General features: G+C 41.4%; 1 protein-coding gene across 3 annotated transcripts in view; it reads left to right on the top strand.

Moving 5' to 3' along the window:
* The first annotated feature begins 201 nt into the window (after positions 1-201).
* The window catches only part of TAPT1 (transmembrane anterior posterior transformation 1), a 42,253-nt gene continuing 18,891 nt past the window's right edge, over positions 202-23,563 (top strand). The window contains exons 1-5 of one of the 3 annotated variants that reach the window (XM_072335079.1): positions 532-612; positions 5,208-5,338; positions 7,951-8,069; positions 11,941-12,007; positions 18,607-18,630. In XM_072335079.1, the coding sequence (XP_072191180.1) occupies positions 8,060-8,069; positions 11,941-12,007; positions 18,607-18,630 (101 nt within the window). In that variant the 5' untranslated portion in view covers positions 532-612; positions 5,208-5,338; positions 7,951-8,059. Of the gene's footprint in view, positions 613-5,207; positions 5,339-7,950; positions 8,070-11,940; positions 12,008-18,606; positions 18,631-23,563 lie in introns of all 3 variants that reach the window. The other 2 variants (XM_072335078.1, XM_072335077.1) reach the window with 2 other exon arrangements.

The following is a 23,563-nucleotide window of genomic DNA, read 5'->3' as shown; positions in this document are numbered from 1 at the left end:
GATTTGAACTCCAGAGCCGGTGCGACCTTTACGCGCACGCTCCTCGGGCCAACAGCAGCGGACCCGCCAGCTCAGTTCCCTCAGACAAACACCTTTATTTGCACATCGCAATAGCTACAAAACCACAGTAAGCGCGAGGGTCCCGTAGAACGCAGGAAGGCTCCGCGATGCTGCGAGCCGAACGCCGGGCAGCCGGCACACAAGCGGTTAACGCCGCGCAAGATGGCGCCGCTCCGTCTCCGTCCCCGCCCCGCGCTCAGTGCAGGAGCGGCGGCCGGGCCGAGCGGCGCCGCTGTCGCGCGGTGATGAGTCACGGCCAGGGGCGCGGCGCGGCGCGCGGCTCGGGGGCGGCGGGCGCGGAGCGGAACGCGAACATGGCCGGCGTTAGCGACGCTGCCGCGCCGGGCGGTGTCGGGGAAGGGCGGCGCTGCGGCGGCAGCCCGGAGCAGCTGCAGCAGGACGGCTGCCGCGGGGAGCCGAAAACTCTGTGGGGAAGCAGCGAGCTGCGGCCGCCTCCCGCCGGCCCGGGGCAGCCGTCGCCGCAGCAGCGAACGGAGACGCTGGGGTTCTACGAGAGCGACCGGGGAAGGAAGAAGAAGCGGGGCCTCTCGGGTGAGGAGCGCGGCGGGGCGGGCGGAGGATCCCCGGGCTGGGCCGACCCCTGCGGGACGCGCTCCATAGCGGGTGCCGGGCCGGGTCGTGCCTGCGGGGCGAACGAGCGGCGGGCTGTGAGCGGAGCGGCCTGGGCTGACGGGGCGAGGAGGCGGCTGAGGAACTTGGGAGAGAAAGAGACTTCAAAAAGTGCGCAGAGGGCTCCGCTCCCGGCACTGTGCACGGAGCACCGCGCTCGGCCGGCTGAGCATCCGCTTTGGGCGCGTTGGGAAGCGGGCAGAGAGCGGTGAAGTCTGACGCAGCGCGGCCGCTGACAGCTTTGGGGCTGTTTGTGAGCGATGAGGCTGTTTGCGGTGGTGTTGCGTTCTGAGGCTAAAAGTCAGGCGGTTAAAGCTGCAGGCTGCTAAAGGAGGGTTGTAGGAGGTTGGTGTTTGCACCTGTGTTCTGAGCTGCGCCGGGTGCTGTAACTTTCTGCCTCCCATACGAGAGGCACTCTGTGGCTGAGCGGTTCTTGTTGAAGTTGCTAACTGAGTGTAACGCTTCTTGCCTTCACTGCTGGATGGAGCAGTGCTGTCAAAGCCGTGAAATGGCGTGTAGAGTTTAGAGCTCACTAAGTGTAGTTTCCCAGCTAAGGACTTTATAAGGAAGAATAACAAAAGAAAGTGTGGTGGGCTTTGCTATCATCTGTATCTTTGATGAAGTTGACAGTGCTGTGTTTCAGGAGTCCACTGAGTCAGCCTGGAAATCCAGCCCACAGACATTAAAAACTGCCTCATAACGTGGTATGATTAATTTAGTCTTGGCAAGTTGATCAAGAACTTTATTAGCGCCATAGTTTCAGTTGTGCTTTGCTGAAAGTGTGAAAGGTGCTCAAGTTTTCAGGCTGGCTGCTGCAGCGTTGGCTTGAATGTGTTGCTATGGGTTGTACCAGACAGAAAAGGGAGAAAACAGTTAAAGTATTTACTAACAGTCAAACACTTTCCCTCTAAGTTTGACTGGTGTTATGTCATTGATTTCCTAAGACTTGCAACATCACTGATGGCACTTCTGTGGTGTTACTGAAACTGCTGCAGCTTCCATAGTTGTAAGGAATTGATAACAGTGCTGACAAATTGCTTTGTGATGGGACAATAACAGTTGAATGCACATCTCTGTGCCTGAAAGATAGCTGAACAGGGAACTTCTTAAAGCAAAGAAATCAGTATGCAAGGTGGAAAAAACTGCCTTCCAGCAATTGACCATAAATAGGAGAAGGAAAAAAGGTCGAAAGTCATTGGTGCTCTCTCTTTCTTTAAGAAAACATAATAAAATGGGTTTCATTGTCATTTGTCTTTGCTGGTGGCAGTGTGTCTTATAGTAGAAGTAGGATGGTGAAACAGGACAAGTAGTGTACAGTTAACTTGTCTGGAGCAGAAGGAAATAATTTAACTGTATATCACAGTACTTTAATTTTGAGTGGTTTGCATGTTTATGGAAGAATTGTGTGCTTCAGAATGAAGTGAGTACCTGAAACAGTTATGCTTGGGATGACTGTTCTGATTGTTATTCAACAGGAAGTTTTTGAGCTGCAGAGCATTTTGCATCTGCACAAGTTTTCCCGTCAGTTTCTGGTTAATGGTTATCCTTTGTGTTGCTGCGCATTGAAGTGTAACCTGGGTAAATCATTATCTTCGCACCTTGAGGAAGTAACTATGGGCTTTGTTGTTTTGAAGATCCTTGTGCTTTCTGTCCCGAGGTGGGGCGGTGAATGAGAATACTTGAAGACTGCTCCATCTATTAAACTTAAGCTATGGTCTGTAACTTTTCTTCATTAACAGAGAGAAACATTAAGGAACTTGAAGGAGGAGTTGGGACATTTCCTTCATTTTAAAAGAAATGGTGCTTTGGTAGCAGAATTAAGCCATTTTTTCAGGTGCTTAATTGCTCTGGGCTGCTTTGATGTCTCATCCTGTTCACTTGCTTGCTGTTTGTTTCCTACAGGGTCAGCTGCTGATGTATTTCACTGCTGTGTTGGCACAGAAGCAGGGCTGAAGCTGGGTGCTCAGGAAGGAGGTTGCTGTAAAAGCGTAGTTCAGTGTGCCCCACTGCTGGAGGGGTTGTTTGGCAGGCATAGTCTGGAGCTCGTATATTGATAACTGCGGGCACGAGAAGTTCCTGGGGTGTGGCCAGGTGGAGGAAGGCTAAAATCATTTGGATTTCAACAATAGGGCCATGAACCAGTTGGTGTGAGGTGATGGGAAGTGGGAACAAACAGCTCCGGAGCTACTCCGTGATGGCTGCCTGTATGCAAATACTATGTAGGAAGCTTCAGTTGTTTGAGATGCGTTACCTTTAAGTTACAGAAGGTTGGTTACCTTTAGTGTGAGAAAATATACCTTGGCACTTACCAGAGTAGTTAAGCTTGGGTGAGGATATACAAGTTATATTTTGTGAACGTTTTGGGTTTGTTTCCCAATTCTTGTTTAAAAGTAATATTACAGAAGAGAGCTTGAGGGAACAAGTTTGCAAGAGATCTGAACCTTCATTTAGTTTTGAGGTTTTAGGTTTGAACTTCTGCCGTTATTTTTACTGGAATGAACTTTGGTTGAGACTTTAAATGTCAATATTAGTTTTCACTACTCATTAAACTACATGGTGTTTAGTAATCTTAAAACAAACACCTGGAGGGTTACAGTGGCTGTAGTCTACTAGAAGTGGATCAGTTGTATACAAATTGTCAAATCTACTATCTAAACAGATCCTTACAGGGTGAAATGGTTAGGTTCACATGGTTGAAAACAAAAGTATATTGTTAAGAGATCTTTCCAATCATGACTTATGTTAAAATACCACTACAGACTTCAAAATGTTTGTAATCCTCAGTGGTTCTAATTCCATGCAGATACGTGCGCTCACTACCCAAGGCAGCATAGGACCCAAGCCAACCTGCTTTTACAGCTGCTCTTATTCCTCTCTGCCTCAAAACTCTTTGTAATTTTTTGGCTAGTGTTTCATGCAGCTGATGGCTGTCATGTTCAGTGAGATCCATTTTGGGAAGCCACTGTCTGACAGTTTGGAGCAGACTATTCACATGCACTACCTCTACTTGTATTCCTACCTCAGCAACTGTTATTATAAAGGCTATCTTACTAAGAACCTGATCTTTTCACCATCCTCCCTGCAAATGTGGGGCACTGCACCATGCAAGACCTCCCCAGTTGTTACTGAAACTCACTGCAATCTGGATCTTCTACTAGAGAGCGTGTTCTTGTCCCATGGTGAATGCACTGTAGCTTCTCGCCTGTCTGTCTAGATAGGTGATTTGTATCTTTTGCATGTTGTGCTGTTGCTGGGAGCATCTGTTTTTAAGTGTCAGTAGTTACCAGACATACTGAACCGTACTGAGTGTGCTGTCACTTCTGAAGTGTTTCAGAGGGGAGGTGGTGATCGCAGACCTTGTTGATGAGCATGGAATCATAAGCTCAACTTCCTTGTGCTCATAGCTTCTGTTCTTATGTTTATGCTGTATATTTCCTTTGGAAAAACTATTCTGCACAAAGGCTCTTCTAAGGCCACATGGCTTGAGTATAGAAGGCCTGTATGTCATAGAATCACAGAATAGCTTGGGCTGGAAGAGATCTTAAAGCCTATCCTGTTCCACACCCCTGCCATGGGCAGGGTTGGCACCCACCAGCTCAGGGCCCCTTCCAACCAGGGCTTGAACATCTGCAAGAATGGGACACTCATAGGTTCTCTGGGCATCCTGCTTCAGTGCCTCACTACCCTCTAAGTAAGGAATGTTTTCCTTACATCTGACCTTGAATTTCCCTTTTTTTTTTAAACTTTTCTGTCTATCTGCTATATTTATATAGATATACATAATATTAAAATATATTCTATATATGTATTAAATATATTTATATATATTATTAATATATATAGAATATATTTTAATATTATGTATATCTCTATATTTTCTATATTTTGTTATCTGCCCGTGTAAAAAGTTCGTCTCTCTCCTGTTTATAAGCTGCCTTCAAGTACTGGATGGCTGAAGTGAGGTGTCTCCCATTTTGGAGTCTTTTCTCCAGGCTGAACAAGCTCAACTTCCTCAACCTTTCTTCATAGGAGAGGTGCTCCAGCCTTCTGATCATCATAGTGGCTCTCCTCCAGCAGCTCTGCATCTTTCTTGTGCTGGGAGCCCCAGGCCTGGATGCAGTAGCTGCATTACTCCAGCTGGGGCCTCACAAGGGCAACGCAGAGAGAGAGTAAATAAATCTAGGAGGAGTCAGTGTGGTAAGGGTTAGATCCATTAGCATTCAGCATGACTTTTTTTAGTAATCTTTTGGGGAAGTAGGATGTCTGATGAAAATGATTGTCTGGGAAAAGTAGCTTATTTTTCTTGTTGAGAAGTGATGGGAATGGGAAAGAGAAGGACTCAAGTCTTATTAGCTCCTTCCTTATGAAGTTATCTGACCTTCTGGTTGCTACTAGCAGAAAAGTACCATGTTAGATGCGATGGAACTGAAACACATAGCAAGTAACAAAAGCATAGCAGTTTTATCACTCAGTCAGTACCTGAAGTGTTTTCTGCTTGTGTATGTCCTTGAATGTAGATCTTTCATTGCTGAGATTCATCAGTGCTGAGCTAACAAGAGGTTACTTCCTTGAACACAATGAAGCAAAGTACACAGAGCGGAGAGAAAGAGTATACACATGCATGCGGATACCAAAAGAACTGGAAAAGGTGAAGTACTTTAAAATATTTCTTTAAAGTTAAAGATTAAATCTACTGCAATAAGTTATTTAAAGGAATGTTTATTTTTGAATATTTTTCACTCAAAAAAGTAAGGTAAAAATCTTCATTGATTAACTTTGTGTTTTTAATTCAGAGCAATTCAGTGTTGTTAACAAAACCAGACATAACTAGCTTGATATTTGGATTAATTCAAATACAAAGATATCTCTGGTCCTTCAAGGAATAGTTAATCAAAATACAAAATTTTACTGTAAAATGTAAATTTTTATCAAAATACAACATAATTGTTTTAGTTAATTTTTCAGTTTGAAAATACGGTGATGGTTGAGTTTGTCTAAGGTTTTTGACTTCCACAGCCATCTGTTTTGCTTCTGGCCACTCTACCTCACCTCCCTTTCCTTTCCCTGCTATCCAAGTGCTGTGGTCATTCCCATAGATGCCTTCCTGCCACTTCCTTTCTGTACACCTAAATATAATTCTCACCCTGCAGTGGGCCAGTTTTAGTGCTCTGATATAGAAGAGTTTTGTTCTCACCCGTTTTGAAACCCTCTAGGAGAGGATGTAAGATCTGAGAGACAGCCGGAATATGCTCAGGGGATGAGGTATAAAGCAACATGGTTAATAAAGATATCTAGGCTGTTCTATAACTGCATTGTACTGCATTATTAACTGTGTTACTCAGGAGTAATGCCGTTAAATTTCTCAAAACCTCTAGGTACAAAGTTGTATGGTAAACCTGATCTGATTATCAGTAAGCTGTGTTGAAGTAGGAGTATGGCTCCATGACTCTTCCTACCTCTCTCCCTCACCTTACACAGTTTATTTTTCATGGACTTTGGTGGTTACTGAACCATTCCGAGATTTAAATTAGCTCATAATTTGACAGTGAATGCTTCACGTTTCATGCTAAGATGGTGGACTGCTTAGCCTGTGTTCTCGCTAATTCAGAACCCACATGAGGAATGGAGGGTAGCTGAGTAGCTTGAAGTAGTAGTAGAAAGTTCTCAGAGCAGTGAAGGAAGAGTCTGGCTTCTGTTGTCCGTGCCTTTGATAGCCCTCGAGTATCATTAAATTTATCCTTGGTCCATGATGACACCTGGTTTTACTGAATTAGATCCATCTCCATTGTAATTGTGGCGGCTACTATGTGCAGTCTCCAAGCCACAGAAATTATTCTGAAGGATCATCACCATATGTTTCCAATAAAAATTGTTAACATATAAGAACAAGCAAGGGCCAACAGTCTTGTATAAATAAGGTTGATGTTCTAAGTAGTGAAATTAATGAGTTTTTTGCACAGTAAATTAGACGTTATTGTCTGTTTTGATTGTCAGTGGAAGAATATGAAACTAAGCAATAAGCATGTAGATTTAAAGAGTGATGGATGTCTTTTAACAGTGAGAGATTATGAAATAAATTTGTTCTTTGCTTGGGCTTAGTCCAAGGTAGCTCACATTCTAGCTATAACAAATTGAATAATACTGAAAAAAATGAAAAAGTATGCGGGCAAGCAGCTGGAAAGCAAACTGAATGATGTGCAGACCAGCTATTGTAGGAGTCACTCAATTGATTTAAAAGTCTGCTTAATTTAAAGGAAGCATGTAGGACAGTAGGAAAGGAAGACTTAGTGACTTGTATTGTTTACTACCTGACAATGTAATTGTGGAGTAGGAATGTAAATCATAATCAGGTAGAGTGAGAATAAACTGGAATAAGATTTATCCTCTGATATTAGGTGAATACTTGATATTCTTTAATGTACATTTATTAGATATGCTTTATTTTTTTATTTTTTTTTTACATATACTAATAATGCCAACACAGTAGGGCTTAATATTTAGGTAGAATTAAGGAAAATAGGGGGTGCTCAGAGTCCCATTTAGAAAAAACTTAGATTCACAAAGTGGGGAGAAAATAACAAAAAGAGGAAGGAACATCCAGGGAGAATTAGGTATATAACAGCTTTTTAACTACAGAATTTAGGTCTAGTTTAGTTATCGTAGAATAAGTTGGCCTCTGTCCATAATTAAATGGCTTTAACTGCTTTTATATATTGAGGAAGCACTTTAGCTGAGTGCAAGTATGTAAATTTACCTCTTCATATTTTATATTCTTCTTCATATGAAAGAAGGGATAGTGCCTATCCCTCCAGCTGTAATTAGGTGTGTGATAGAGAACTGACAAGGTAAAAATTGTTTTTTAGAGGGGGGGGGGGGGGGGGGGAATATCAGAATACAGGTATATGGCAGATGGTTTTATACATGTATACAGCTCTAGAGGTTTGTTGGTTGTTGGTTTTTTTTTTTGTCCTGAGGTTAAAACATTAACTTCTGTAAACTTCAAAGAACGTCACTGTTGGAAAATGAGCTGCAGCAACATCTAAATGTGATTAGTGGACTCTGGTTATCTGTATAGGTTTTTGTTTAGGGCCTCGTGGAGCAGAATTTTTGATGAAAGTCTTCTGAGCATGTGTAGTGTTGTGCTTGTTTGGTTAATTGAAGTAACACTTAAGTGCATTTTTCGTACACAGTGTGATTCTGTATAAATTTTTTTGTAACTCAGTATAAACTACTAACATCTGTTTTGTTTTTATAATTTAGTTGATGTTTTTTGGAATCTTTTTGTGCCTGGATGCTTTTCTGTATATATTCACCCTGCTTCCTTTGAGAGTTTTTCTGGCAATGTTCCGGTTCATCACTTTGCCTTGCTATGGATTACGGTAAGTTGTTTCAAGAGAAAGATGTTGATACACATAAATAATGTTTCTGTTTATTTGAGTGGTTAATTCCATGGCCTTCCAGGGCTGTTTAAACTACTAATGATTTCTTCCACTATGAAGTAGTTCTGCTCTAACCTAGCTAAATTAACAGTGCCCTTGAAGTACCTCTTAAGCTTTGCCATCAGTCACCAGTGCTCATTGTTCCCTTCAGGTAGTTTGATAACAATGCCTCCTAAGCAAGTTTGGGTTAGTAAAGAACGTACCCCCTGTAGTTTTGTGCTTCTAATATCTGTTTGAACAGTATTTTATCATTTGTTTGGCTTTGAGTTAATGACTTGGCCCTTGTGTTTGACAGACTTTGATACTGAAACAAGTTTTGATTTTTACAAGAGTCTTCCTTCTTTTCACAGTAACCTTTTCCCAAGGGGTCTGTGTATAAAATAGCTTTCTTTTATTCCTTAAGAATCTTGGAGAGCAAGTGGGATGGGACGAGCATTTAGAATATGTTAAACTTTAGGAATCTGGGTTTGTTTTTTTTGCTTAGATCAGTGCTAAGAAGGTCGTTAATTTGTGAAATTTGTGTCTTACCTTCTTGGAACAGGAATTTAAAAAATAATGGAACAGAATTAATTTGCATGATAAAAGTTGGTACTTAAAGTAGACTTTATGACAAAAGTTATACAAGTGTAACCTAAAAGTATGGGAGTCTTTCTATTGGTGTCATAATTTTTCTTTGAATAAATCAGGGCTTTATAGTTGACATTGTGGATTTCCCCATGCTATAAGTTGATTTATGGCTGCCGATTCTTTATTTTGATCAAATTGATTGCATTTCCGTTATTGATACTCTTCCAGCTGTGAAGTGCTTTTAGATGCACAGTTTAGAATGTGTCTTCTGATTAGAAAGAAATCACATCTTACTGCATTAAAAGCTATTGTTCTGAGTCGAAATGTTTGTTCTTGGGTACTGCTTAAAACAGACGCTAGGTGGCAGTCTCTAATATTGCGTTCTGCTGTTAATTTTGTGCTGAATCTCATACTAAAATTGTCAAGATTTTCCTAGCAATGTAAACTGCTGTCCAGTTTCATATCAAATGATGTGCCTATTTGTATATTACTGTATGAATGCTACTGCCAAAATACTAAAATTCTGGTAAATGTAATGGATTTTAACATACTATTTATTATTATTATTATTATTATTTATTACTGTTTTTAAACTTAATAGTTGTTATTTATAAAACTAGTCTTGCTTTTGACAAATGAATTTTCTGCTCTTCTGAATTGGTAATTAAAAAATTGAAAGACCAGTTGCTGGCTTGGACTGTAAGTCAGTGTCCCAACAAAGCAACGATCAGAAGACCACACACACCTGCAGTGTTAAAATTGAGTCTTCTTGCCTAACTACATTCTTAGTGCGAAAGGCAGGGTAGGATGCAGCCTGATCAATTCAACTTGAATGTGTTAACTTTAAAACGGTATCAGGTAAGATTCAGTGAGACTGAGATGTTCTTGAAAGAAGGTTTGATTATGGCAGGAATTCCTGAAACATTTTCTTTTGTGTCAGTTTCTTCAAATGTTAATGGTATTTCTTTCTTTAAAATCTCTTGACTTACTGAGGCTTTGTTGAAGTCATTAATATATTAAATATGTTTTTTATTGAATAGTTCACACTTGATTTATAGTATGTAATGGAACTTTCAGATAGTAGAATTGTCCATTTCCAAATACTCAGAGTATGCATTTTGTTTTTTGTTTGTTTTTCTTTCTTTCTAGTCGTTCTGATTTGATTTTGTTGATGTTAAAACTGAGATTATTTCTTTTGCTTTTCTAGCTCAGGAATTTTTCTGTGTGTGTAAATTGAACTCAGTAGGTAAAATGCTTGTATAATTACAACAGGTACTTGAAGCAGGTGGCTGGTTATCTTTTAACATATTTATCCTCACAAATATGTGTGATTAGTTGTTTTTGAACCTGCCACATCATATTCCATTCTGTGTAGTAAATAAAAGTGCTCCTCCCTTCATCTTGACTATTTTCTCAACATCTTAGTGAAGTGACTGGCCAGTGAGTGTTCTGTCAGCCTTCCTCTTTACTCTTCAACCTTTCTGTTTTCTTGTAACAGTGTAGATAAAGATTATATTACCCTTTCACTTCTTCAAAACAATGAAAATATGTTCTAATTAAGATGTGTTAATTCCTCTCTATAGGGATATGTACAGGACTTAAGTGTAGGGGGCACGCTCTGTAGCTTCCTATGCATTTTAATCTTCCATTTAAGAAAGCTAAGAGAACAGAGTAAATGAATCTTGAAGAAGTTTCTCCTTTATCTGCCTAGACCCTGCAAGTTGGTTCCATTTGACTGCTAAATCCCTTGGTCTTTTGAGTAGATTTAGTTTTGTGTATTTTCAGAGCTATACTGGTGCTAGTATAGCTATTTTAAAGACTCAAAACATCTGAAAACTTCAATGAGGAGAATCCAAGATTCTGTCATTAAATTAACTATAAGCTGCTGGTTAAATCATTGTGGTCCAGCTGGCAGTGGCTGAATCATCAGATTGTGGTGGTTTTGGCAGGTGAAAACTCCTGAGCTCCTTAAAGGAGGGGGTGCTCTTTAAAAAGTAACACCTAACAAAAATAAACTGCAAGAGCAGCAGTTTTAAATTACAAAACAAAAGCCATTCAGTATTCTAAATAGTGAGAAAATACTCAAACTATGATTTTTTGAATCTTAAAAAGCAAATTTCATTTGATTGAAATACTTTCTGACAACTTAAAAGCATGTGCTTTTTTGGAGCAATCAATCTAAGACAGAGCGAGAGGCGAACCTGGTGGTGGTCTTTTCAGATACAATCTTCAACAGGTTTCTAAAATAACTGTACCTGTGGTTGAAAGCTGTGGTTTCTTTTTACAATTCAGCCTTCGTTTTAATGCCTCACACCCAGATGTTCTGGGCAGGTTGATATCTTTGCTCATTTTGAAACACCTCAATGGAGTTTATGGAGTTTACTTTTATGTTGTTTTTTAAAATACATTGCATGACAGAAAAACCTTTTGTGGGAAGATGGAAACGCTCTTCTGTGTTACATAAAAAATATGCTGATAGGAAGGCCATGTTTAGGAAAACTCCCAATAAATTACACAAGGATGTTTTTACATCTTACCCATCAAATAAGTAAGGACTTTTGCAAAGGAAGGTGAGATTTATTGCAAATGCTGTCTTTCTCAAGAAAATACAGAAGCTGCATATGATTCTTCTTACACGAAGAATGATTGGGAAGGTCTTTACTTGTCTTCCATATTGAAGTGGAGTTGTAGATCATAAATACATGTCCTGTTTTCTTTTACTGTTCTCCCTTCTCCCAGAAAGAATTGAATTCAGGTTCAGTCAGCAGTCATGTCACTTGTTATACTACACATACCTCTTAATTTCCCACTGCCCTCCTGTGAAACCATAGATGTACAGTAGGGAACCACAGATTTCGGTAGGAAATAAATGAAAGCAGCATTACTTTGAGAAAGAAATTGCAGGAAGAAAATATCTCAGGAAAAAAAGAACCACTCTGGCATTCTCATTATAGATGTAGTTCATTAAGAAATGTAACCTGTGTTGCACATAGTCCCAAGCCTGATGTTTTTAAGGGCTAGTCTTAGCTGTTACGTACCTAAAATTCCTACTGTCTGCTTAAGCTCATGGTGAAGTAACGCGCCTCTGCGGCGATACCTGTGACTTTCTACCAACCAAAAAGGGCAGGTGCAGTCAGTATTTTCTGTAGTAATCTCTCAGATCAAATATTCCTATCTCCTTTCCATAACAGTGCCTAGTGTAGCAACATTACAACCTTCTCTTTCTTTCTTTCTTGTAAATCAGACCGAAGGGAAGAGCACTTTCACTTCCTTTATAGGATGGAATGTGGTGTCACAGGGATTCTTCCTTGGTGAGTAAGTCCTGATTTTCTTTTTCCTTCTGTGCTGTCAGCCAAATTCACACATCGGCATGTAATCAGTAAAAATACTGGTTACAAATGAATAGGGTGGCTAAGTTAACTAACGTACTCCAAAGGAGATGCCAACAGTTGTTCAGTAGTCAGTAAATGAAATTGATTTGGTGCTGTTTGTGGTATTTATATTTTTGTGTACAACTTCACTACCGTGTGGAAACTGGCTTGTAATCTTAGTAGGTCTGACACTCTGTATTATACAGATGTATTGGTTTTAAATGTACAGATGGAAACAAAATGTACAGAAGGTATATAAGTGAATAAGTAAAGGAAAAACTCACCAATGGTGGTGCCTTGACTGAAGCAGCTGAGGCAGTCCTCCCTGGTGAGCGATCTCCAAGAGATACTGCTCCAGTGGGAGTCAGCCCTTAAATGAGGTCTCAGAGGGGATGGAGTCAAGCTCCACCCCTCCCGGGAGCACAGCTACATCACTCTCACCTGTGCTCCCACAGCTGACCCCATACTTGCCTCAGCTGATTAATCAGAGGTTCAGGCTGTGATTACCAATCTCCCATACACTCCACCCCTTCACAGCGTGAACCAATGATTAGGTGAGTTTTCCCTTATCACAGAGACCCAACGCGACGCTGATACAATTTCCCGTCGCACCGAATGCTGATGTTATTCAAATGATGATTGGATGGGTATTCACGATCTTCCGTGGGCCAGTGCTTGATAGATGTTACTGGAGACAAGCCATCTCGAGGTGCAGGTCCATTTGCGTTTCATCAGTCCACACAAATTGTTCTCTGATGGTCCTAGAGGCTTAGAATCTTAGGGAGAGTAATACAGATGTTTCAAGGGTACCAGAAGAGGAAGGTCTGCCCTCCAGGGCAAGATACAGGCCGTATTCTTGTCTTGGGTCAATACTTCTGCTCGCACTGGATTATGTCCCGGCCTCCGATACCATACCCTCTGGCCAGATATCTGTGGCTGTATAACTATATCTGGCACCAGAGGAGGAGTCCTGATCTGCCATAGGGACATGATGGGTGTCCCTTTAGCAATAAAGACCGGAGTATTGACCACGATGTCAGTAGGCCATGTACCTATCACCGAGGGGGTAACTGAACCTCCCACCTCCAATAGTCTCCCCCAAGGTGCAAGTAGGCCACACCACTTGGGTCCTACTTGCACCTTCCAGGGCCAATTTATCTTATGGATTCCTGGTTTTAGATTCTCAGGGGCAGGGAGCAGAAGATTATTGTCATTACCAACCTGCGGTTTTACCTCATTATCAGCACCTGTAATTTGAATCCTAAGAGGGGAGGCCCATATAGTGTGTAACATTTTCAAAGCACTGGGTCTGCCATCCCGAGGTCTTTCGTTCAAGTCCCGCAGGGTTTCGTATAATCTTTTTGTCCACCCCTGCAGGGACTGGGAGTCTGTCTTCAGGGCAGCCTTAAGAATACCATTGTAGCGTTCAATAAGGCCTGCCCCTGTTGGATTATATGGCAGATGGAATCGCCATTCAATGTTGTTCTCTTCTGCCCAGCGCTGTATCATCGCTCCAGTAAAGTGAGTCCCTTGGTCGCTCTCGATGACTTGAGGTGTCCCATATGCAGACATCAGTTTAGTGAGTGCCTTAATTGTATATGCTTGATTTGCCTTTGGTACGGGATAGGCTTGCAGCAGTCCACTTACAGTATCAACGCAGGTCAGGGCATATCTCGCCCCCTCAGACCGAGGGAGGGGCCCAATGTAATCAACCTGCCATCTCTGAAGAGGACTATATCCTCTAGCAATGTGGGATGTTGTTTCAGGCAACGGTCTTGGTCTCATCTTCGAGCAAGCGTCACAGTCCTGACATGCTTGGACGATATCAGATAGCTGTACAGGCAGCCCCCATGCTTTAGCAGCTGCCCACATTATCTTTTGTCCAGCATGCCGTAGCTTCTGATGTAACCATCGGGCAATATTTTCGGATTGTGAATTCCCAATCCATCGAACTCGGGCCAGTGTGTCCGCTTCATCGTTTCCTGGTGACTGCAGGGGTTGATGACCAGAGACATGGTAGACACATACCGTCCTGTGTTTGACTGTATTCCAAATGTCTACCCACATGTCTTTCCCCCAGATCGGTCGGGCGTGGATAGTCCATTCCTGGGTAGCCCACTGCGTAATCCACAGAGTAAGCCCCCGGTACACGGCCCAACTATCCGTACAGATGTTCAGGATGCCATCACCAGGTTCTTTAGTTATAACCATCCACACGGCTCGTAATTCTGCCCATTGGCTGCTCTGACCATCCCCCTCATCAAACCAGATTGTCTCAGTAGAGGGATGGTATGCTATAGCTCGCCACTTGCTCGGGTTGCCTCTGCTGGACCCATCCGTATACCAGGCATCTTCAGGAATAGGATATCTTCCTTCCTGAACAGGGCTCTTCTCTGGTGGAGCGACCATTGGTTCTTTCGGCGTATCACTGCGATATGTCACTGGGCCTAGGATCTTCTGTAATTCCTCCTTGAGTGGAGACGAAGACAGGCTGCTTCTTTGACTTAGATAGGCAACCCATCGTGCTACCGTCTGTGCTTGGGCCACCCCTGTCTTAGGAAGGTGAGTTAGATCTCTTACCCACCCCTGGATCGGTAATGTAGTTTTAACTATAACCTCTGCTGTTTGCGTTATTGGCTCTACCGCTTGTAACGCTGAATAGGCAGCCAATAACTGTTTTTCAATCATGCTGTATCTTTCTTCTGCTCCGTGCCAAACCTGAGACCAGAATCCAATGGGGGTTCGAACAGAACTCTGGCGTTGCCACAGGCCCCAGCCAAAACCATCCTGGGTAACATGAACGTCTAGTTCAGCTGGGAGGGTCGGATCAAATATACCCAATGCCTGGGCTTGTTTAACTGCCAGCTTTGCCTGTTGGAAAGCATCTTGTTCTACCTTCCCCCAGTTCCACGATTGACCCTTCTTGGTAAGCTTATACAATGGCCTCAACAACTGAGCTAAGTGAGGTATAAAGGAGCGCCAATACCCCAATATACCTAAGAACTCTTGTAGCTGTTTCGATGTTGTAGGGACTGGGAACGCTTGGACTTTATCCACTACTGCACTGGGTAGTACTTTGGTTTTTCCGGACCAAATTACTCCCAGGAATTTTACAGATAGCCCCGGACCTTGCACCTTCTGTGGGTTTATAGCCCACCCTCTCTTCTGCAGATAAGCTATCAATAAATCTGCTGCTTGTCTCACCGCCTCTAATGAATCGGATGTTAACAGGAGGTCATCGATATAATGATATAAATTTACATTATGTGGCTTCTGCCACTTAGCCAGATCACGCGCCACCAAATTATGACAAAAAGTAGGTGAATGCACGTACCCTTGCGGCAGAACCTGAAAAGTCCACTGCCTGCCTTCCCATGTGAATGCAAACTGGTCTTGTGATTCTTCACTAATCGGAATACTGAAGAATGCATTCGCTAAGTCTAGGACACAGTGATACGTTTTAATTTCTCTACTTAGTGTGTCCATTAGGGAGGCAATATTGGGTACGGCTGCATGAACGGGCGGCGTGACCTTATTTAATTCCCTGTAATCCACTGTCATCCTCCATGTTCCATCCGATTTTCGCACTGGCCATATTGGGGAGTTGTACGGGCTATGTGCAGGCCTTATAATACCCACTTTTTCTAATTCCTGCACTGTTTTTGTTATTTCATCCTGCCCACCTGGGAGTCTGTACTGTTTTACATTAGTAATCCGACGTGGCTTGGGCAGACAAATAGGCTCATGTTTTGCATGGCCTCTCAATATTGTCTGAATTGCCCGGATACTAATGCATCTCTGCCGCAACCGGAACTCTCCCACTGTTGTGTGGAGAGCCAGACCCCACAAGATATCAATTCCCAATATGTACTCCGGAATTGGAGCAATAGATACCTTGTACTCCCGTGGTGGGAGGCGCCCGACCCCCAATTTTACCCAAGTTTGGGTGACTGGAACGGTCTGTCCCCCAAAGCCTCCAATCATTACTTTGTTCCCTCTGAATTTTGTTGGGTCTCCATATATTATAGATGTTTCCGCCCCAGTATCAACGAGGGCCATAACCTTCTGCACATTCTCTCGGGACCAATATATTGTCAATTCCACATAGGGCCTCTGGTCCCGTCTAGAGGCCCTAGGGTGACTGACGTCCCTCATCACGCCATAAACTGGGCCAGATTCAAGTCTTTTACCTCTGATGCCTCTGGTACTGTGACCCGAGGCACCTGAGGTGGCCTCTTTTTCCTATTTGGCACGACAAAGTCTTCTAGATTCCAAACTGTTGTTGGTCGTCGTTCTATAAGCCTTATCCCCGGTCTTTTGGGGCGGTTTTGAAATTTTTGTTCATCCTTCAGCTGTTTCCACAACTGAAGCAGAACGTGATTGGGCTGCCCATCAATTTTGGCAAATTGAACACCTGCTCGGAGTAGATCATTAAACATTTGTTTTCGGGACACCCTAATGGGTCCCGCCCGAGGGGTTCGTGGAGCCGATCTCCTGGCTCGGGTTATTGGAAAAACTTCAGAATCTTCAATTACTCTAATATTGCGCTTGGTTCTCAGGCGCTCAGTTTCTCCCAGGTCCGCTACCAATTGGGCAGCATGCTGGACTGCTGCCTCTGCGGCCACTAAAGGATTCAATATAGAAACTAATGTTCCATACATATGTGAGGGAGCCTGCTGTAAAATTAGGTCCCTCATTCCTGCGGAAAACTTCACCATGTCCGGACTAACAGATGCATCTTCATAGACAGCCTCTCGCATGCCTAGTTCCCGGATATAATTTTGTAGGTCTTCCATAGAAGACCACATTCCTGTATGTATTGGCATGTCTGTTTTATTTGACCATACCATACGGCAGGCAGCCATTATCCAATCTACGATTGAATGATTCTCTTCAGGGAACTGGGACCCTGAGTACAATCTCTGCCTCAGGGCAGGATGGACTGTTATTGTTGCTAGTTTAGATACCTCGGGGCCGCTAACTATTACACTTTCTGCTCCCGAGTCCCATAATCGTAGCAGCCAGGCTGGGACACTTTCCCTCGGTCTTTGCCTGAAGCGCTGTACTAGATCCATAAGTTCGGTGGGTGTGTATGGACGTGCTGTTACGTGTAAATAGGAGTCAGCAGGGGTCCATTGATCAGGAGGCACCCCTGCTGGTCGCTCCTGGACTTTTTTTGTTTTTTGAGTTACCATAGGACGGACTTCTAATAAGTCCGTCTTAAGTGGCTCTTCTAGGTCAGATTTAGTGACCTTAGTTTGATCCGATGTTTCAGGATCCCTACTATCATCCATTGTAATATATCTAATTTGGGGGGTGTTTGAAAAAAATGATGAATTTTTCCCCGTTAATAGATTAATTTCGCCTTCCAATTTTTCAATGCGGGCTTTTAATAATTGATTTTCATGTTCAATCTTATTTGATTTAACCTCTGCCTGATTTAAAGCATTCAATAAAGGCCAAGCAGCCATGGATGCAGCCATTTGCCTTTCCTTGGTTGTCAAAATATCTTTTTGCAACCCCTGAAAGTATTCAGTTAGATGGTAAGGGGACATATTGCCCGTTACCCGTAAGGGCCCCCATTGTTCGATAATCGTCGCTAATTGAAAATATGGGGACGCCTCAAACCCTGGTATTTGTCCAGGGAGGATTTTCCCTAAGGGGGTGATCTTCTCCCCCTTGAACCAGCTAAACACATTCCATAGGAAAGACATTTTTTTTTTTCCGATATTTGCAGGCTCCTGGCTGGCTCGCCAAATGTATTGGTTTTAAATGTACAGATGGAAACAAAATGTACAGAAGGTATATAAGTGAATAAGTAAAGGAAAAACTCACCAATGGTGGTGCCTTGACTGAAGCAGCTGAGGCAGTCCTCCCTGGTGAGCGATCTCCAAGAGATACTGCTCCAGTGGGAGTCAGCCCTTAAATGAGGTCTCAGAGGGGATGGAGTCAAGCTCCACCCCTCCCGGGAGCACAGCTACATCACTCTCACCTGTGCTCCCACAGCTGACCCCATACTTGCCTCAGCTGATTAATCAGAGGTTCAGGCTGTGATTACCAATCTCCCATACATACAGAGTACCTGTGTTCCATTTCAGCCCAATTTAAAACAGGCTGTTTTGGACAAAGCATAGCCCCTGCTGTACTTCATTTGTAGTGCCTTAAGCTTCTTACGTTTATTCTAAGTAAGTCATATTCTAAGCTAAGTCATGCCTATAGCTATATTTTATGTTAATTTCAATCAGATGGGTTGATTTAGGTTTTATTTTTTGGTTTTTGTAGCACTTCAGAAGTTTTGGAGAGTCTTCTGGAAGTTTCTTGCCAGCTGTCGTATCAGTATTAGACTTCAAGTTAATTGCTTGTGGACCAAAGTGCAGTTCTTTATTTTATGCTCATATACTGACTTCACTTACATTCTATTTCATTTTTAATAACAGAATCAAAGCTTAATGAAAGCTAATTTTAGTTGCCACTTATTTGAAACCTTTTTCTTTTTTTTCTTTTTTCTTTTTTTTTTTTTTTAATTTGTTTTGAGGCAGCTCTCATCGGGGCCTAACAGAAAGGTTGGTTTTGTTTCATTCCTAGCATGGTTTTGTGCTGTGTTGTGTGCATGTAGAGGCTTTCTGTTGTTTGAGATATAAAATACCATTTAGTCTTGGCCAACTCAGCTCTCTGTATATTCAGTTCTTCTATTGGAACGTATTTTTTTTGTCAGCCCTGAGTCTGTGTATCTCAACTGTTTTATGACAGTGAAGTCCTGCGTACTGTAAACTGCATCTTTAGTTTTAAGTTTGAAACTAAGTGTTAGAATTGATTGGCTTAGTTTCTGGGTTTTGCTGAAGCCAATCTTAATTCCAAACGTAAGCACAGTGTAGGAAAGTATTTACAATATTTCACTTTGCTCATTTTGAAAAATGGCTGGGCTGTAGCTGCACATGTGCAAGTATATCCTTAAGACCAACTTGCTTGGCTTTTCTTTCCCCTGGCGTCTTTGCTGCTTCATGTCAATCAGTTCAATTCTTGTTAATGTTCTGTAGAAAGTTAAAAACTTACGATATCACCATTCATGGTTAAACAATACACTGAAGAATTAAGACTTTGATGTCTAAATATGTGTAAAACAAAATATTGCATTTTCATACAGGTATCTGAGATATAAAAGAAAGGGAGAAACGATATATAAACATAACTGCTTACTTAGATCACTGCTTTCATAACTGAATTATGTTATTAGCTAATACAGACCTCAGAGGTCATTTAAGTTTGACAACTGATAAAGTTATCATTGAATAAAAGATAAAGTTAGAAAAGGTCTGCCCTAAAACACTCATTTAAGCTTCTAAGCTCAGTGCTGAAACAGTGTTTTATTAGCCAAACTAGCCAATTCAAGTGGCAGGTTTTTTTAGTTTTGTGAAATAATGTCTCTAGGAATAAATGTTATTTTAATGTTATAAATATCTTTATATGCAGGTGATTACATTCGTGATTTTATTAAGATTTAATAATCCATCTAAAGCATTATTGCAGCCGTAGTGTAGTCACGTGCCTGTATCTGTGACATCAGTATTGGCAATTGTAGCCAACTAAGGTGTAATTGTGTAAAGCATCCCAAATTGCGTAGGTGATGTTAGAGTAAAGGAACCAATTAAAAATGTAGTCGTTCTGTTGGACACCTTCACACTGTAAAATCGAATGGCAAAACTTACCGTTGGTTTAAAAACAAAACGTATCTCTATCAGGTAGTCAGTAAATCATATGCACTTGTGATGGTGAAGAATTGGGAGACAACAGTGGGCATGAAATGCAAAAGTAAATAAGTCATAGGACATAATAGTATGCAGCTCTGCAGTGTTACATTTGAAATAATGTCTGCAGTGTGCGCATGCATCACATACTGAAGTAAACACATAGACAAGCATACTTGTCTACAGATTACTCTTTAGGCATATGGATAACACCAAAGTGAGTAAGTTCATTTTGCACTGTCAGGTGCTGAAAGCATGCCACGGACAACTGTAACAAGATTCTCAGTCAGCGTTTTCTAAATAGTAAGAAAAATTTCCCGATTTTACTGGGATATACTTTTACGTTCCAGGTGGTTTAACCGCTTTTAATAGGGTCGGTATAAATGAACTGAAAGCCTGGAGATATTTCACTTATTTAATAACCTGAAGGAAAAATACTGTGAAATCTGAATTACAGGCTGTGAATGTCCCATCCCTGCAGGTGCTCAAGGCCAGGTTGGATGGGGCCCTGGGCTACCTGGTTTAGTATTAGAAAGGGAGGTTGGTGGCCCTTCCTGCAGCAGGGGGTTGGATCTTGATGATCCTTGATGTCTCTCCCAACCCTAGCCATTTCATGATCAGTTGAAACAGGAACAGCTACTACATTACCACTACATATGAGTAACTTATCTCCATAGCATCAGAATGATTATTTGTTATGACTGAACCTGATTTTTTCCAACCAGTAGATGGAGACAACTAGCGTATATTATCAGATAAGCAGACCTTAAAAAAAGGCTGCAAGGTTTGCTAGTTCTTTCACTTTCACTGGTCTAAGCAAATTGCTGATGTCAAAACAGATTTCCACACCACACTTTTCTTTACTGGGTCTTATGTATATCATGAAATAGCCTTGACCCTTACCTTGGATTTTCTAACAAGTGAAACAAATGTATATTTCTGTTTCTAATCTCTACGGGAGGAAAAAAAATCTATGTAGCATCAAAATTTAGTTGTATTCTCATCTGATTTTAGTTTTTCCTTATAGAATGACAAAGTAACCCATCCTAAGTATTTGTTAGGGAAGCTGTTTGTTCAGATCGTATCATTTTCAAAACAGAGCAGTGATGTAGATTCACACGTTTTAAGTATATTTTGGCAAGAAGTTGTTTTAGCAGACTGGTTCTCTAAGATCCTAGTTGGTGGTGGATGCCAACCACTGCACTGCATACCTTTTATTGTGGTTTCACTTCTAATTGTCTCAGACACAGTGTGATCACTGAGCTGAAACAGAAGCCTGCTGTGGTGGAAGATAGAGGCGTAACAGGAATGCTTGCATGCCGCTTTCTTATATTAAAGTTAGTAACAGGAGTGTATATCCTCAAAAGTGTGCAATTATATTATTTGGAAACCTAAGTGATGTTTCAGCTGAGATTTATTCATTTTTTTATCATTCATGGGGCATAATGTAATAGCAGCTGATAGGCTGAGAATTTGAACATGCTGTTCAGTACTTGCTGTGGAATGATAAGTACCTGCATGTGTCTTTCTGTGTAGCCTTAGTTTGTGGGAGAACGTTTATCTGCAGGTTTCTTTGTGAAGGAATGCTTGGATTTTCAGCTGGAATTCATGCAGATTGAAGGATCGCTTCATGTTCAAACAACTCCCTGTATTCAATTTTGTTAGTAAAGCAAAGTAAGAATTTATGTAACAGATAATGGAAAGAGTGGGTAACCTTTATGCTTTGCTATAAAGGGCCTTTGATGTCTGAAGATGTTTAAATTGAAAGCGTGATGAGTCCTCAGTCTGGTCTGTGCTGCTAAACAGGAAAACTTGGGGTTTTGCTTAATGAAGCAGTAAAATTGTGAAAAGAGTATCTTGAAGAGCATGAGTTACAGCAAAAAATATGAGATGTAGTTATGGATTAATAGTAGGAAATAGATGAGTGCAAGGACAGAAATCCTCTACCTTATCAAGGCACTTTTGAAGGGCAGTCCTAATGCTCTGAGTCTGTGTATTTACTGGCTTATAAGGTGTGACATATTCACCTCTGTAATTAGCTGAATTGTAAAACAATTCTCACATGACATTGTTTTTGGAATCCAGTAAGAAGAATTGCATCTTAGACAAACAGACTCTCATGATATTATCTTTGAAGAGCTAAGTTGACTGAAGCATGGACTGTGTTTATTTAATTCACTTCTGGGATGCTGAATTCTTTAGAAGGATTCTGTTGTTTGCTGTTCAGTAAGCAGAATGATTGAATATAAAATGGGATCATTGTCACGATCTCCTTTATTCACTGTTGTCCTTTTCTCATTCATGAGAAGAAACACCCGTAACAAATTTTCATGTGAAATCTTTCCATCTGCCTTGTGTCACCGTCAGACACAACTGTAAGTTATGTCTGCAAGTGCTCAAAATGAGTTATGCAGTTAGGCTGTTCAGTGTTTTCTAGAGCTGCGTACTCCTGCAGTGTTGCCTAGTTCTTACTTATTTGTTATCCACTTGGACCTGAGAATTTGAGAGCATCAGAACCATGCTGTGTGTACCTTATTCATTTTGGACTTTTGTGACTTATAGCTTGTATTGTTTAGTGTTCAAGATGGCTCTAAAAGTGTTTCCCAGTATTGGTACTGAGTGTGAAAAGAGTTAATGAATTTCTGGAGACACTACGTTGAAACATATATTGAGAAAAAGAAAAGCAGAAAATGCTGTGTGTAATGGTTGACCTAAGACTTTTGATGTTAGATGTGAAATCACATCAACCTGTGTGTGCTTATGCATGTAAATGCATCTAATGTAAAGGATAGGAATGATTTGCAGTGAGTACAGATAGAACCAATCTGAACTTAATCATATACTAAAACTGCAAGGTTCATTTCTCGCTGAATACTGACTACATCATTTCATAATTGCAGGCTTTGCATTATTTCTGTATATATGCCAAAAAGGTGTCAAATCTATTATACTTAATCCATTTACTTGATTGCCCTGTCTTTATAGGAAGTAATTATTCCTATTCTATATTATGTTCAGAGCACACATGAAAATCCTTTTGTAAATGTCATTAGCCAGACCAGAAATTCTGCTGCTGTAGGAGTGCCTTTGTAGATTTGTACAATAGTCATGGTTAATCTCTCTCAATTAGAAACATGTTAGCTGTAGGCTCTAGGTTGCTTGCCCAGACAATATAAAGGGGTCTTTTCAGTGCATAATGAAAGAACGTTGGAACAGATTTTAAACGCTAGGACTTGCTTACACTATTCACTTTCTGGACAGTAGTATTCTGTAGTCAGCCTGCGCAGTAGTCTCTTGTATTGACCACGTTAGAAATGCTTTTCTGTCATCAGGCTGATTATGTTGAAATTCTGCAGATATTTTTGTGTCTCTCTCTAAATATCTGCTTTGAAAAAGTTATCACAGCAAAAGTGCTGGCTCTGCTTTTCCTGGATGAGAAGTACAAGTTGTTACACAACTTTGAACGGAAGATGGAGTATGTTTTTAGTTAAAACTTCAGAACCATTGATGGGATGTTACAGGAATGGTTTTTGGGTACTTGCTTTTTTACAGCAAGTGAAGCTAAGTCTAAGTTACAGCGAAGTCTGAAAAGTAAGATTCTGTGACAGCGTTATTTGGATGCACTCTGTTCTAGAAAAGCTTAATTCCTGCAAATCACAGCAGTCAGGCATAGTTCATTTGACCCTTTGGGGCAGCTTTTTTTATAGAATAGTAGTGATTATCTATTCAAGTGTACCATATGCGGCATATT

Source organism: Excalfactoria chinensis, chromosome 4 (assembly GCF_039878825.1).
Source record: "Excalfactoria chinensis isolate bCotChi1 chromosome 4, bCotChi1.hap2, whole genome shotgun sequence".
In the NCBI taxonomy this organism is placed as follows: Eukaryota; Metazoa; Chordata; class Aves; order Galliformes; family Phasianidae; genus Excalfactoria; species Excalfactoria chinensis.
Note: the sequence above shows the minus strand (reverse complement) of the source record. Positions and strands in the feature narration are given on the sequence as shown.